General features: G+C 40.6%; 1 protein-coding gene across 1 annotated transcript in view; it reads left to right on the top strand.

The window, feature by feature from the left end:
- The first annotated feature begins 8 nt into the window (after positions 1-8).
- Tekt3 (tektin 3) overlaps positions 9-16,360 on the top strand; it is a 33,201-nt gene continuing 16,849 nt past the window's right edge. The window contains exons 1-3 of the mRNA XM_008855684.1: positions 9-612; positions 3,941-4,024; positions 14,852-14,922. Of these exons, the coding sequence (XP_008853906.1) occupies positions 34-612; positions 3,941-4,024; positions 14,852-14,922 (734 nt within the window). The 5' untranslated portion in view covers positions 9-33. The remainder of the gene's footprint in view (positions 613-3,940; positions 4,025-14,851; positions 14,923-16,360) is intronic.

A 16,360-nucleotide genomic window follows, 5' to 3' on the forward strand; every position in this document is an offset into this window, starting at 1 on the left:
ATAGGAGAGATTTCAAAACTGTGTCTGGGCACCATGGAGCTTTTAGGTTCTACTCTAATGGCCACTTATGCCCACCCTAAATCAACACCAACCAGCTTTCTACCAGCCATTGGTACCATGACATCAAGCTATCGGGACCGCTTTCCCCATTACAACCTGATGCACAGTTTGAGCCTTCCATGGAGACCAAACACATGCTACAAAGCAGCCTCCAACTACCCCACCTTGGACCCATACTGTACAAGATCTCAGAGGATGTGTGAGAGTACCATGCTTCCCTTTGTATCCAACAGAACCACCCTCTTCACAAGGTATACGCCTGATGATTGGTACCGGTCCAATTTAACCAGTTACCTGGAGTCTAATACCTCACGGCATAATTCAGAGAGACTCCGAATGGACACTTCTCGCCTCATTCAAGACAAATACCAACAAATCCGGAAGACCCAGGCAGACTCCACCCAAAATTTGGGAGAACGCATCAATGACATAGGGTTCTGGAAATCTGAAATCACTCATGAGTTGGATGAAATGATCGGAGAGACAAACGCACTTACTGATCTTAAGAAAAGGTTAGAGAGGGCTTTGATAGAGACTGAAGCCCCTCTGCAGGTGAGGATGGATGCTGGGGGCAAAAGGCACTGCATTTTAAGATTGTAGGTTATTATGTACCAGATTGTGCTTTATTTTATGTACAGAATCATCCCTCATCAGCACAGTTGTAAATGGGTTCAGTAATGACTAAACCTTTGACATGTTATGCATTAGACATAAGAGTGACTCTAAGAGCGAATTCTGAATACAAAGAAAGGAACACTATTATACCAACTTCGTTCTGACAAAAGGCTAGCTTGATCACTGCCGTCTTCACATTAAAATACAGATTTAAGAAAAGATTTATTTATTTAAGAAAATTTTAATTTTCCTGGAGCTTGTGAGACAGCTCAGTCAGTAACGTGTTTGCTTTGCAAGCATGAGGACCTGAGTTTGATCTCCAGAATGCATGTGAAAAGCATGGTGGTGTGTGTTTGCCATCCCAGCATAGGGGAAGCAGAGGCTGATGATTCCTGGGCTCACTCACTGGCCAGCCAATCTAGCCTAATCAGTCAGCTTCGGGCCAGTGATGTTCTCTGTTTCAAACAAGGTAGATGACATCTAAAGAGGAATGACACCGAAGGTTGTCCTCTGGCCTCTACATGCACATGTACACACACAGACATGTGTGATAGCACATATATGTCCACCTGCATATTTACACAAACACGTAATTTAGGGACTGGAAAGATGGCTCAGCAGTTAAGAGCACTGACTGCTCTTGCAGAGGACCCAGGTTTGATTCTCAGCACCCACATGGTGGCCAACAACTGTCTATAACTCCAGTTCCAGGGGCTCTGACTCCCTCTCTGACCTTCTTGGATATTGCATGACATGGGTACACTTATATACATGTAGGCAGTAGACTCATAAAGATAAAATAAAAACAATAAAATATCTTTAAAAAGAAAATAAAATTTAAATTTTCTTAGTCTGTGTCATGAAATTCCCCATGTGGGCATGAGTCTATTTCAGAGTGCAAATGATCAAACGAGACCACTTTAGGAATCAGGTTGAGGTTTATTCGAGTCTGTTGTAGGCCAGTTGCCATGGTAACAGAAGCAGCATTTCAGTTAGTTGCTGGCCTCTGATTAGACTTTGAAGTGGTCTCCAGTCATCCATGGCCCTTATATCAAGTGCTGGGCCTTCCAACCACATCATGCCCCTCTCCACAGAAAGAAGACATTCCATATCTGAAGACAGGGAAATCATATAAATTCTTTAGAAGTTGTATGTATCTTTAAAATGCTTTATTACCTGTTTATTTATTTTTTGTATATATGTATATGAGTGGACGCACACACAGGTGTGCGCTTGTGGAAGTCAGAGGACAACCAGCAAGAGTTGATTCTTTCCTTCCACCATGTGGGGTCCAGGGATTGAGTTCATGTCATCAGGCTTGGTGGCAGGTGCTTTACCTGTTGAACCATTTGCCTGCCCCAGAAGCTGTGCAATGCCGACAAGCACAGCCAACGCCATCTGTCTTCATGTTTGCAGCTCCCATGTGACAAGCACTTGTAGGAGGTCTGCCATGGAGCCTCTAATATCAGAGTTTAGAGGACCAAGCCCCTGTAAGTCTAGCTGTCAGAGGAGTCTGTTGGGCATCTCTGCACAATGTCCCTTCTGTTGCATCTTCTCCCCATTAACCTCAAATAATGAAAACACACACGTCACAGAGTCCTAGGAAAGGTTGGTAGCACACACAGTATCTATCATTTTATAGTGATTCATTCTGAATTGATGAGAATCAGGCCTCTAGTGCCTTCCCTGAGCCCAGGCCCATTTTGAAGATTATTGGTTCATCTTATAGCACAACCATTGCCTTCAGGGACTGAAAATATCCTTAAAACCCCAGCCACGTAATCTCTTTTTGTGTGTGTGAGACAGGATCTCACTATAGAGCTCTGGCTAACCTGAAACTTTCTTTATATACTAGGCTGGCCTTGAACTCATAGAGATCCACCTGCTTCTGCCTCTTGAGTGCTCAAGCTTGTATCACCACACCTGGCCCTCTTAGTTAATTTCTACAAGAGAGTCACTTGCTTCCCTTAGATCCCCTTTCCATGATCACTGAACTCCGTGACATGCTTCTAATGTGACCTCCTTCTGAAGTTTCACTCTGGATGTTCTTGTGTTTTGAAATGTTTACTGTCAACCCAATAAGGTCTAATTACAATTAGAGTTACTTATGTAGAGATAAATATCAAAAGAGAAGATACAGATGGCTACATAATATAAGCAAGATTGTTAACATTTAGTAATAAAATAGCAGTTAAATCAATAAGATGACCCTTTTTGTCTTACCAGATTTGCAGTAATGAATACTCATAATATTTAGGGTCGATGAAGGAGCAGAAAATGTGTACTTTAATATGTCACCAGTGGGACTCTGGGTTGGTGGAAGTTTCCTGGAAAGCAATATAGTCATATATACTTAATCAAAGTCCCTCGATCCACTTATTTCTTACATGGCAAATGTAAATTACATGATTAAAGATAGAGATTTGCTCAGATATGGTAATCTACCCAGATATGACAATTTAACATTATAATGTAGTCTCATGTGATGAAATGTTTGTGAAAAAAGCACTTTACATAGTGTCCTTTCATCCATAATTCAACACTAGCAGTTTATGCTCTTTCCCACTGTGTCCATCAACATACTTTACCTCAAAGAATGTTTTATAACTCAAGTCTACTGTTTAATGTCAATTGTAAAACACATAGCATAAAAGTGCATGGACATTATTGACTGTATTTTATTAAAATTAACCAAGCAACAAACCAAAACAGCAGAACAAAGATGAATATAGCTGAATCTTGTTTTCTGTTTTTAGTCCTTAACGGACAAAAGCATACTATTCATATCTAGGAAAATAGTACATGACACTTGAAAAATAATGACTGATACTTGATTATACAAATATTTTGAATTCTTGAAAAATAATCACTCATTTTCACTTTTTTCAGTAGAAAATATTTAGGAACTATTACCTTGAACTCTATGTATCATGTTATTAAACTGTTTCTATGGAATAAATCAATGCCAGGCGAGTTTCTAAGATTCTAATTTGTGGAGATTCTTTTTTTTTGTCAGTTTTCTAAACTTGGGATCTTTTTCTCAATTCAGTTTCAGAAACAACTTTTTACTTTTTCAGTAGCTGCACAGATTTATTTAGTCATCACAGTCTTTTTCATGTTAGGCTCTCACAAGATAGTTTGAAAAGCTGGAGTCTCTGCTGACTTAATTTGGAAACAAGCTTCTGGCCACTGGCTGTTGTCAGTTTGTAGTAATGTAATTACTGTACTATATTAATGTGTATTAATATGGTCTGTGGATCTGTAGGTTGCCAGAGAATGTCTCTTTCAACGAGAGAAGAGAATGGGAATCGACCTCGTTCATGATGAAGTTGAAACCGAATTACTGACGGTAAGTGTGGGGTAAAATGCTTCAATAATGAGAAGCTTTTTTAAAATGCAGAAATAAGAGTGATGCTATTGAGTGACGTTATTCACAGCCACTTATAAGTAAATTTATAGCACTTAAAAAGATATATTATTCATTTTCTTGGTTCTATAAGCAATGTATGTTAAGTGAGAATTTTAAAATTATAGAAAATAAGGAAGATAGTTTGTAGTCTAATTGAACAGTAATCAGTGTCAGTTTGGGAATACTTCAGTCATTCTGTTAAACATGCTTAGCCAGACACCACCCAACATGCACAATGATGACCATGATACACAAACATGCCTCCACAATTAGAATTCATCTGTATTTGTGAATTTGAAAACTCCTTCATTCATTTAAATTACTAGGGTGATTTTTCCTTATCATTGCATATTCCTGTAAGACACAACTTTTAATATCTCGTTCCATGATGCTTTACTGTGTGAAAATGCTGTCATTTTGTAGTAAAAGTCACCCCTTATTGAGTAGTTAGGATGCTTCGTTATCCCACATACACCTAGAATGTGCTTAGTCTCCAAGGAAGGCTCAAGCTCGGTGTCAGATTGTGATGGTAAAATCAGTCCCTGTGGCTCGGGGCCACTACAGCAGCAAGACTATCACTACTGGTAACTGAACATTGTTCTCATAATTTTCTGTGCGTTATTTTCAGGGATGCTAACTGGACTACAAAGGGTATAAGCATTGGGGAGTTTCAGTACACTGCCAAACTGCCGCCCTACCGAGCACCCTTGCTACTGTGCCGAGTCGCCCAGTCGCTCCTGCCTTTTTCACCTGTTAAATTTGATTTTGCTTTTCATTCTCCCCCATTCTGGACTTCCCACAATAAAATCTCTGCATTCTTTAGATTTCTGCCATCATGTGCTTGGGGCTAGACCCAATTTCCTTCTTTGGCTAAGACATTGTATTAAACATTAGCTCTACCACCATGAGTGCTTAGCCAAAATCGATTAATGCACATTAATTATTTGTATTAATAAGGTGATATTTCTGCATATGGATAGAGTATGCACAGGTCAAACCCAGCTTCTCTTTGTCCTCCCTCACCTCCCAACCTGTCTCACCCGGTCACCACCTCTTTCTAACACTAAAATGGTGAAGGTTGAAGATATTGTCTCCTTGACCTCCTGCCACCAGTTTTCAGCTCTTTCTCTGAAAGCCGATGCATGTGAAATTCCCAGGCACTTTCCCTGCCCCGTATTTTACTTTGCTCTATAATAAGCATTGCCACTAGTTTCTTCCTTCCGCTGAAAACTGTCTCCTAACTCACTACTTCCTACAGGAGACAGATCACTGGACCCTTCTGTTGTCTGACTCCAGATAATTTCTCAGGCTTGTTTCCTTCACGAAATCACAGAATTTCTGTTGTGATGAACCCATCTTCTGTGTCCCTGCAGGAAAAAAAAAAAAATGAGTCCTTGGAGAGAAAGTTGAATTAGGTAGATCACTGGAGTAATGTTATCCTGACAGGCCCTCAGTACTTCCTTTAACATTGGCCTGGATTTTTTTTGAATAACCATTACAAATGGTAAAGCGATACATTTTTTAAAGTTACTCTTTCATTTCCTTTCCTTTCATTTCATTTAGAGACACATGAATTTCAATAACATACTCAGGAAAGCTTTGGCCACTGCAGAGAGGCTGTGTAGTCTACTCTCTGAAAGTCACAGCCCCTTCTGTTGACAGTTGTCGCCCGAGTGATTAGGAATTGGACATCCTGAATAAAGTCATGTTGCCTGGGAGCCCCTGCTTTGCTTTTCTTCTTCCCTGATCTTTGATGATCAGTTCTTAAAACAATCTGTCATCTCTGTGAGTGGGTAGGAATTTAGCAACATCTGTCTCTCAGCCCATTTGCTTTCACTGATCTGAGACGTCCAGTTGGTAGCAAATGATAGGCCCCATTTAGTAGCTTAATTTTTTCAGTTTATCAGCAAATACACCATGGTATTTTTAAGAGAATTTTTGAAACTTGGATCCTTTCAGTGTTTCTACTATTCAAGGGGGCAGGGCTCTCAACCTGTCTATACATTAGAATTACCTGGTGAAGTTTTTTGGTTTTGTTTTTGTTTTTAATTCAGTGTTTGGGTCTCATTCCCAGAGTCTGATTCAAATGTGGAGTGGACATTGATTTTTAAAAATATTTCCCGAGCCGGGTGTGGTGGCACATGCCTTTAATCCCAGCACTTGGGAGGCAGAGGCAGGCAGATCTCTGTGAGTTCAAGGCCAGCCTAGTCTACATAGTGAGTTCCAGGACAGCTGGGGCTACAGGGAGACCCTGTCTCAAAAAGACACACATACAAAAATTTTCCCAGGTACTTTTAATGACTACACGTTATTAAGAACAAGTGCTTCAAAAATTCGAAAGAGGGCTGGGGAGATGACTCATTGGGTGCAAGGACTTCTTCACAAATGTGAAGACCCATTTTGGGATACCTGTGCTAACCTAAAAGCCAAGCATGGCCACGTGTGCCTATAATCCCAGTGTGGGTGGGTGGTGGATATAGACAGGAGGATTGCAGGTGCTTGTTGGCTGCCAGCCTAGCTCCAGGTTCAGTAAGAGACTCTGTACCAAAGGAATAAAGTAGAGAGTGATGGAGCAGGGCACCCAATGTTCTTCTTTGGCCTATGTACATGAGTACATGGCATGTGTACCCACCCACACATATACACACATGTGCACACATATATATGTACTACACACACAAAGATCTCAGCTGATGTCATGGTGAAAATTGATTAAATGTATCCTAAAATTCATGTGGAAGTCCAAGTGGATTCATAATAGCTAAAATGATATTGAAAAAGAAGAAATTAGAGGACTCACATCTCCCCAATACAAAAGTAGCTGCAAAGCTATAATGCATAAGATAGTGTAGCACAGACAGATCAGTGGAACAGAACTTGAGTGTTAAGGAATAAACACTCACAGTTACCATCAACAGATCTTTGACAAGGGTGCCAAAGACAATTCAATGAAACAGAAAAAAGTTCTCTTCAATAAATGGTACTTGGACAATTGGCTATCCATGCGCAAAAGAAAAGAGTCACTGCGGCACATAAAAGCATTATGCAAAACTAGATCAAAGACCTCGGTGTAAAAGTTGAAATGATAAAGCTCTTAGGAAAAATAATTTCATAAATAATGGTGGCCCTGGATTAGGTGACAGGTTTTTAGATAGACTACTAAAGGCACAAACAAAAGACAAATAAGCAGCATCGTCAAAACTGACAAGTTGCTACTTCAAAGAAGATTATTATAATCAAAAATCTTCACAGATCATGTATGAGATAAGGACTTGTATCTGGCCTATATAGTGATTAAAATCTTTCAGAAAAGACAATCTAATTTTTAAAAGTGGACAAAGGTATCTGAGTAGTCGTTTTCTAGGAAGATAAGCCAAAAGCCAATAAAAAAACGATGGTACATCATTAAAACCAAGCAAATTTAAAATCACTCTCCTACCCACTAGGATGGGGATAACAACAATACAGAAAGCAATCAGCAAGACTGTGAAGGAATTAGAACCATTGTGTACTGCTGGTGGGAATGGAAAATGATGCAGCTGCTTTGGAAAATGATTAGCACAGAGTTACTGTATAATCTGCTAATTCCACTCCTAGGTATCTACCCAAGGAGAAAAGAAAACAGACCCTGGAAAAAAGCTTGCATGTGAACATTTATAACACCATTCATCAGAACAGCCCCAAAGCGAAAACAATCAAAACATGTCTGCTAGCTGTTGATGGATAAATAAAACGTAGCAGTGTCAACAGAATGCTGCTCACCCATAAGAAAGAGTGCCGCTGACACAGATGGATAGTCAAAGATTCAGGCTGGCCACAAAAGACCACATACTGTGTTATTCACTTACATGAAACTCCTACAATAGAGAATTCTGTAGAGACTGAAGTAAATTTAATGTGTGCTTAGCAGGAGGCTTGAAGGGCTGAAGGTCAGCAGTGGCAGTTAGGAGGTACTTGCATTTTTAGTGCAGGCAATGAAAATGTCCTGAATTTGGTTTTGGTGATGGCGGACTGGACTAACTGTATACCTTAAACAGGTGAATTATGTTGTATGTGATATACTCAGCAAAGCTATCCTTCAGAAATAAGAAACACTGAATCAGAACTTTATATTTTCTAGGAAAGTTAGCAGAGCTTGTTTTCTTCCTAAAAGTTAAATCTGCAACTAGAGTAATAGCCCATGGATTAAGAGAGTTGCTGTGGTCACTTTCAATTAATTCAAGTAGCAAATGTGGTCCGTTAACTATCCAATGGAGTGATATCATCATGCATGTTTACTGTGATTCTGTTGACTATTATATATAAGCAGTGATCTAGGCAGAGCACCATCAGCCCCCAAATGCAAAAGTGGAAATGCTTCAAAATCAAAACTTTTTGAGTATCAACATGAGACCACAAGTAGGAAATTCCACACCTGACCTCATGTGATGGTTTGCAGCCAAAACACAGGCACAATACATAGTTGTTCAAAATTACCTTGAGGCTGTGTGTGTAAGGTGTTTTGAGACATAAATGAATTCTGTGTTTAGACTTGTGTTCCATTTCCCAGGACATTTCATTGTTATTATGCAAATATTCCACATTCTGAAAATATCTGAAATGTTTCTGAAGCGTTTTAGATAAGGCGCTCTCACACAGTGTTCAGCTGATTCTTACCGAACAGCTTCCCTTGAGGAACGTGGTGATGCTATCTTCCCAGGACTCTAAGACCAGGTGATTTCTTTGGACTCTGAAGCCAGTGAACCTCCAGACTCAGCACACCCAGCCAGCTCTGGCTATGCTCTGGGACTCAAGCTGCGCCTGCTGATCGGAGCTTAAGCTGAGGCTCTGGGACTGGCTCCAGACCACCAGCTTCTTTCCCTTCTTGGTGTGACAGATGCAGAAAATAAAAGCACTTCGGGATGCAGAGGTTTATCAGTAATGTGAAATTTGGGGACTGGAGACATGGCTCAGTGGTTAAGAGCACTGGTTGCTCTTACAGAGGACCCAGGTTCAACTCCCAGCACGTACATGGTACTGATAACAACCATCTATAACTCCAGTTCCAGGGGATTTGACACCCCTTCTGAACTCTGTGGGCATTGCATGATATGGGTGTACCTACATATATGCAAGCAATACACTCATACACATAAAAGTAATAAATAAGATATATATTTAAAAAGAATGTGAAAGCAATGTTCTAGAGATGGGTGCATTGCAGTACAGTCCAGCCTGAGGGGACTCTTCCAAGAGAGAGACAGAATAGAACTCCAGTCTCAGTGTGGAAAGACTGTAGGGTGGTCACTGGCCATCAGAGGTGGGCACTGCCCTTCTTACCTACATTTTTACCTCCCAGTAGGCTGTGGGTCCAGAGATTTCCCACAAGCAGCCATGTCAGAATAGATAGCACTTGTTAATCATCCTTGATGGACATGGGAACAGATGTGGAAAATGAAAACTGATAATGAAAGAAAATGTCTCTGCTCCCCAAACTCAAGATCAATGAGAACAGAGCACTTGAGATCATTCCATCCTTAAATAGCATTCTATGGAGCAACAAAGGCCTGCTCTCATAGGGGAGGCTGTCCATGACCTAGGTTCAATTGAACTTACAGTTTGATTTGAAAGGTTTGATTGCAGTGGCCTATTCCCCTTTTAGACTGCGGTAATTTAATTCATACTCCCTGAAATTCAGAGACTCAGTTAAGTGATTAAGCAAAACCTCACAAACAGCTTCAACCTGCTTGATGCAGGGTCTGGGTTAACAAAGACATCCATGAAATGATTGTTAATCCACAATTCATGGTGTATACCAGGGCCAGCACATCTCCACATTCACAGTCAGATATCAGTGCCCTTGGGGCTCTGGTCATAGTACCCCACTGAGAGAACAGAGCCTATATCCCATATAAGAATTAGGTTCTAACATGAGGCAAATCACTCCTGTGACTTTTCCTGGGGAAATGTGAGCAAATGTCTATTTACCTCAGGCAGGCAACATGACAGACAAAAAACAATTCTCACCAATTGGAGTTCCCTGAGCCGCTGGGATGACTGGGCTAACTTTGCTGGAGTATGGGTGAGGGGTTACGTACGTGAAGCATGGATAGCTCAAAGGCAGCTACATTTCTGAAAAGCCAACGTCAGCATGGGTGACAATGATAAAAGCTGCACCCCTAGAGCTCTCTGCACAATGTGCAAGCAGTTTGGTCCATGGGAGCCAGCTCTTCCCAGCAAGTATTACTGTTGCATAACCTTGGGGAGGACCCTTGAAAACTGGTAAGTTTTAGGAACTTCCAGAGCCTTATAAGTTTGTTTTCTTCCCTCCTCCCTCCAGGAAGCAACGTTTCAATTTGAAGGGAATAGCTTTAGCACCCCTCTTAAAATGCAAGACCTAACACTTGCTGAATACTCACCATCTGCTAAGCCACAGATTCTTAAATTGTGGGTTGCAACCCCATTCGAGGAAGTAGAACTGAAAGGCCAGTTCATGAAAATTTTGACAACTATAAGAGCATTCTAAACTTGGAGAAACAAAAACCAATTCAGAATCAAACCTCATCTTGTCCTGCTTATCCAAGCTGCAGTGTGCAACTTCATGACAGCCTTGGTTCGAACACCTGAATCATGAACCTAGCCCTGTGCACGCCAACATGTCACACAACACAAACAAATGCCACTGTAGCACCTCAATTCACGGTGAAGACTATCGCACCATATACATTGCAGTGTATTTATTATACACACGAAGTTTTCTACTCTTACAGAAACATTAGTTGAATTACAGAAAATGAAGACTTTTAGTATTTTCCCATCATCTTCCCTCAGAATTTAAACATAAAATTAGCAGTATGCCTTTGCAATGCTTACAATAGACTTTCCAGCAACTTCTGAAATGGCCTTAAGCATAACTCGACCATTTAAAATAAGCACGTCCATCTATTAGCATGCAAATTTGCTTTTATCTTTAATAAACTGAAAAATTATATGCATACCAAAGAATTGTGTTAAATTAATTTCTCTTTAATTATCATCAGTAAATGTTTATTTGTACACCTGTTTTATATACCTATGTACTTGGGGGGGCACATAAAAACAGTTGTGAGTAGACAGAGTTTAAGAATCTCTGTTAATCACAGTTCAGCTTCAGAAAAGTATCATCGCCCTTCATTTATAACTTGTCTTTATTTACCAAATGGCAGAATCAGATTTGAACCTTCACTGGCTGATGCTGAGGCAGGTGTGTATAGCCACAGTTACACCCTAGACCTGAGAATGCAGGACAAGTTTTCACTTGCGGTGATGGGAAGGAAAAGGCTGCGGGGGGTCTCTCTCTCTCTCTTCTGCCTCTTTACCCTGCACACTGTCTTGAGAGTACAGTTTCCTAGAAGTACATGATGACAGCAGCTGATTTGTGAAGGTGTCACCTTTTCTAACAGGAGGATTAAGTCAAGGTTCTTTGACTACCAAGACAAAACTCCTTGTTTGGTTTTCATCTGAAGTCCTGAAAATAAGACCACATTTAATATGTAGCACATTGACATTTTGAGATTCTCCAAGAAGTCAGTTTGTGGGATCTATTACCCCTCTCCGAGTCTGTGCAGCTCATGAGGCTATTATAATTCCTCCCCAACTCAGAGTCCAGACACATGGGACCACTCCCAGGTAAGGCTTTCCCAAGCTCTGTCAGAACCTTCATTTGCTCAGGAATACGGGAGCCATCACGGAGCTCATCAGACCCGGGCCTCCCACAGCTTCTACCTTCTGTCCATCCCCGCCACATTCTGTAGGCTTTCTTTTATGGTGGGGGAAGGAATGGTGTGCACTGCACTTATTCCGCTGAGGTTATTTCAAGACTGCTTCCATGCAGGAATATAGGTTGGCAGGTAGGTTAGCGCAGGGGCGGCTCAGGAGCACCTTGTTTTGAGCTTTCCTTGTTCCCTTTGCCATTCTTCATCTGACTTTACTTGAACAGAAATTTAAGAATCTTTCTTGAAAGGGTTTTTTTTTTAATATTGGGGTCTCAATAAATGCACTTTCCCCACTATAAATCCAAGAAATTTCTACTATGTGCATTGTATATAAAAACACACTGCATGTACTGTAAACCACATTAGGATCTGGTACTCTAAGTGACACTCTCCAGGCAGGACTCCATGCATCTTATGGCAATATTTTACCAACACACACACACACACACACACACACATACACACACACACACACAGAGAGAGAGAGAGAGAGAGAGAGAGAGAGAGAGAGAGAGAGATCCATAACCCACAGCAAGATTATGAGAAATCTTGGCTATTTGTAAGAGCAAGTAGAACTTTGGTTGCAACATGAAGCAGATTGAACTCTTAACTGATTTCATTAATTCTGAACATCTAAAAATCAGCAGCAACATTATCATTCTAAGCATATTCCATACTAAATGTGTGTATGTGAATGTGTGTGTGTGTGTGTGTGTGTGTGTGTGTGTGTGTACTGGGTGCGTGTGGGGGATGGCAACCGTGCCTCTCTGTGTGTGCTTGAATATGGAGTCCAGAGGACAACCTTCAGTGTCATTCACAAGAACACCATTGATTTCCACTAAGGCAAGGTCTGAGGCTCATCAATTAGGTTAGATTGGCCGGCCAGCAAGCTGAAGGCTCTTCCTATCTCAGTCTCCCCACCCAGTGCTAGGTTTGTGAACACACACCACTCCATCACTCCTGATGGCATGGGTTCTAAGAATCAAACTCAGGTCCTTGTGCTTATAAGTTAAGTGCTTTACTGACTGAGCTCCCTACAACCCCTTTATTCAATTCCTTTTTGGGGTGGGGGGAGGAAAGGGTTTATTTGGCTTACATCTCCCAGGTCACAATTCATCAGGGAGCCCAAGGTTGGAACTCGGGGTAGGAACCTGGCTGGGGCAGGAGCTGTAGCATAGGCCATGGAGGAATGCTGCTTACTGGCTTGTGCCCCTGGCAATTTTTAAATGTTCATATGAGAGTCCGGTGGAATTTCTTGACAAGGGCTTCCAAAACCATTCCTCTATTAGGTTCCTCCTCAGTACTCTTTTGTATTCCAAGGCTGGACTTTAGAGTGATGGATTCAGGATTTGCTTTCAGGTATTTTGATAGCTGTTGGAGTGGTTAGAATCAGTGTCAGTTCCCTCTCAAACTTTTAAACAATGAAACAACAACAACAAAAAGAAGCCAACTAATAGGTGAGTCAAAATTAATGCTAGAATGAAGAAAATCATGAGAAAAAGGGATATGAACGAAAAAGGGATAGTTGGTAGGTTTTGGTATCACAGAAATCAAAGCACCATTCACAAAATTATCTCTCTGTATATATTTACTTATAAGATCAAGTCTGATGATGATGATGAACTTATTTTCCTTTGAGATGAGGTTTTCTATTCCGTAGCCCAGGTTAGCCTTGGACTTAGAATCCTTGGCATCTCAGCCTGCTAGTAGCTGGGATCACAGGTGCTCTCTACCTTACCTGGCCAAGGATTAAGTTTTAAATACATAAAGAACATAAATTCATCCTTATATTAGCCTCCAAATGCAGGCAGGTTGTCTCTTTTTCTTGGCGCACGTTCTGTACCATCTGCAGAGTTGGAGGTGTGATAGTGGCTACCTGGTGTTCACAGACTCATTTGTCATTGTAGACAAATATGACTTTCTTGAAGCGCAATTTAGCTTTGCTTGGCAAACTTTGAAAATAGGCATATCGTTTTGCAATGTCCACACACCTATTGTGATTGTTCAGTACAGTATTGTTTAATGTCATGGGAAAGTATCTAAGTTTAAACGTTGTTTATTTTTGCTTTGTGTGTCTGAGTGTTATGCCTGCAGGTAAGTGCTCCTTTGTCTTAAAATGCCCACGGAAGGCAAAAGAGGGCATCAGGTCCCCTAGGACTGGAGTTATGGATGGTTGTTAGCTGCCATGTGGGTGCTTGGATTCAAACCCAGGTCTTTTGCAAGAACAGCTAGTGCTCTTAACTGCTGAGCCATCTGTCCAGCCCAAATATCTAAGTTTAAAATGCCACAAAACAATATATTTAGGATGATCACATTTTTCTTGAGAAAATGTTAAGAACGATTTTTTTTAAATGTCTTATTGATGTTATTTTGAGTTTGCAAACTTTCCAATATGAATATTAACTTCAGAAGTAAATTAATGTTTAAAGGCTATGGAATAGTACATGAAATGCCACCTTTGGTCAAGCAGAGTGGCATCACTAACACGCTGACACTGATGTTGGCCTGACTGTAGGAGCTGGGCTACATAGCAGGATAGAAGGCAGTTGACCTCTAAGATGAAAGTCAGCTTCCGTGGTTGAATCAGGTTCCGTGATGTTATGGGCACTGCCAGTGAGCAGCTCCTTTGGCTGGCCTCCTACTCCTCCCTAATCTACTTTGTCTTGGAAGGATAGCTATTATGGAAGAAGATGTTCATTTCAGTTCAGTATTGCACACCACTAGAATTTTGGTCTTTTTTATTGTTTAAGGAAAAAGATAAAGCAAGAACAAAATACTGAAATTTTAACTATGTTCCTCCTTGATCCACAAAAAAAATTCCCAGTAGTCCTATAAGGAATGAATCTCAGACTAGTTTGAATTATCGTAGGGTATACAAGTAAATTAGTGGATGTGAAATTATTTTAAAGCTTAACTTCACAATTTTTCAACAAACAAAATTTTCCTTCATTGATGAATTTGTGTATTGTTGGCTTTGGATGTTATACCAAGCAATGAAGGCATTAACGTGCTGTTTTGTTTTTCAATTGGGTAGGAAGTTGATGTTATTCTGTGTTGTCAAGAAAGAATGAAGCAACATTTGGATAAGGCTATTGCCCAACTTGCGTAAGAGCTTTTCTTCTCTATACACTTTGAAACCTGTGATTGAACTATACTTCCATCTCCCCATTCATATTTCTCTTAGCTTCTCAGAATACACACACATACACACACACACACACACATGTGCACACATGCACATGTGAGCACACACATGGGCACAGGGCACACACATTTTTTATTCAAAGGTTAAAATGAGAGTTTGGAATTATAGCATACATTTTTATTTCAAGAACAACTTGGAGGCATTGTGGAAAGGATTTCAGCCCTTGGTTGGAGTATGGCTAAGATTTTTCTTAACTAAGTCTTTTACTTTTTGGCATGTGTTCAGTCATGACAGTTGAAAAAGCACTAAGTTGTGTTTCCCTTATGTTTATTTTCATACCTCTTTAAAGAGCCACATCTCCTAATTACATCATCACATCATTCACCCTTCCCTGTAGCTCACCATTCCACTGCCGTTGTTTACTCTTAACTATTCTCCACCAGTACACACATTCCTCAAGGGTTTAGATTCTCAGGCACTTATGGCAAGGATGTGGGAAGAATGGGAAGGGGGAAGAATAATAATCAAAGGAAGTTCTTAAGTTGTGATAACTGCTGTCAGAGTAGAAAAAGTATTGACTGAACCTGTTTCCAAACAGGGCAAGAAGGTCACTGCTGATTATGGTCACAGGTAGAAGTAGTGTTGAAAATGCCCCCAAAGAGATGATAGCTATGCATATGCTGATGCTAACAAAGATGGCATGTGATATACCTAAAGGAACAAATGTCAGAGGTATCAATTACTGTCCGCTTAGTTTGCCCAACCTGCACATTGAGGTCAACACCGGGAGGGTTAGTGAGGTTTACACCCTGAGACTCTCCAGAGGTGTCATTAGAAGATTCTTTAATTTAGAAAATGGTGAGAAAGACCACAAGATTATTGAGGGTGCCTGGCATGGTATTGTTATAGAGAGTGTAGCTCTGTTATGAGTTCCTGGTTTTTACCTTAGGAATTGCAGAAACAGCACTTAGCATGTTTCAAAGAATTGTTTCCGTGCTTCTGGTTCCCATTTTCTTTCAGAATCTAAAATCTGCTGCTGTTTTTGTGCCCTTTGGATTTTTATGGCCCAGATTGTTCCATGCTGGAATAGTGTAAGGTCCCATTCAAATTGTCTCCCTACTGGCTATTTTACAAACCTTTGCCTCAGGTCCTAACTATGTGTGTGCACTTGCTTGGAATCTTTTTTTATTTGTTTTTAATTGAATTTTTGTGTATTTCCTACAGAACATCTTAATCAATCTTAATCATCTTTATACCCCTGTCCCCCTCCACAACCCCCCCCACTGGAGCCCATATACTTTGTCACCTCTGTTAAGGCCCACTGTGTCAAGTCAGTGTCCTCAGACATTCCCCAATGCAAGCTCATCCACTGAGATCTCTCAGCCTATCTAGAGTCCC

This window comes from Nannospalax galili, unplaced genomic scaffold (assembly GCF_000622305.1).
Source record: "Nannospalax galili isolate Female #2095 unplaced genomic scaffold, S.galili_v1.0 scaffold146, whole genome shotgun sequence".
Classification (NCBI taxonomy): Eukaryota; Metazoa; Chordata; class Mammalia; order Rodentia; family Spalacidae; genus Nannospalax; species Nannospalax galili.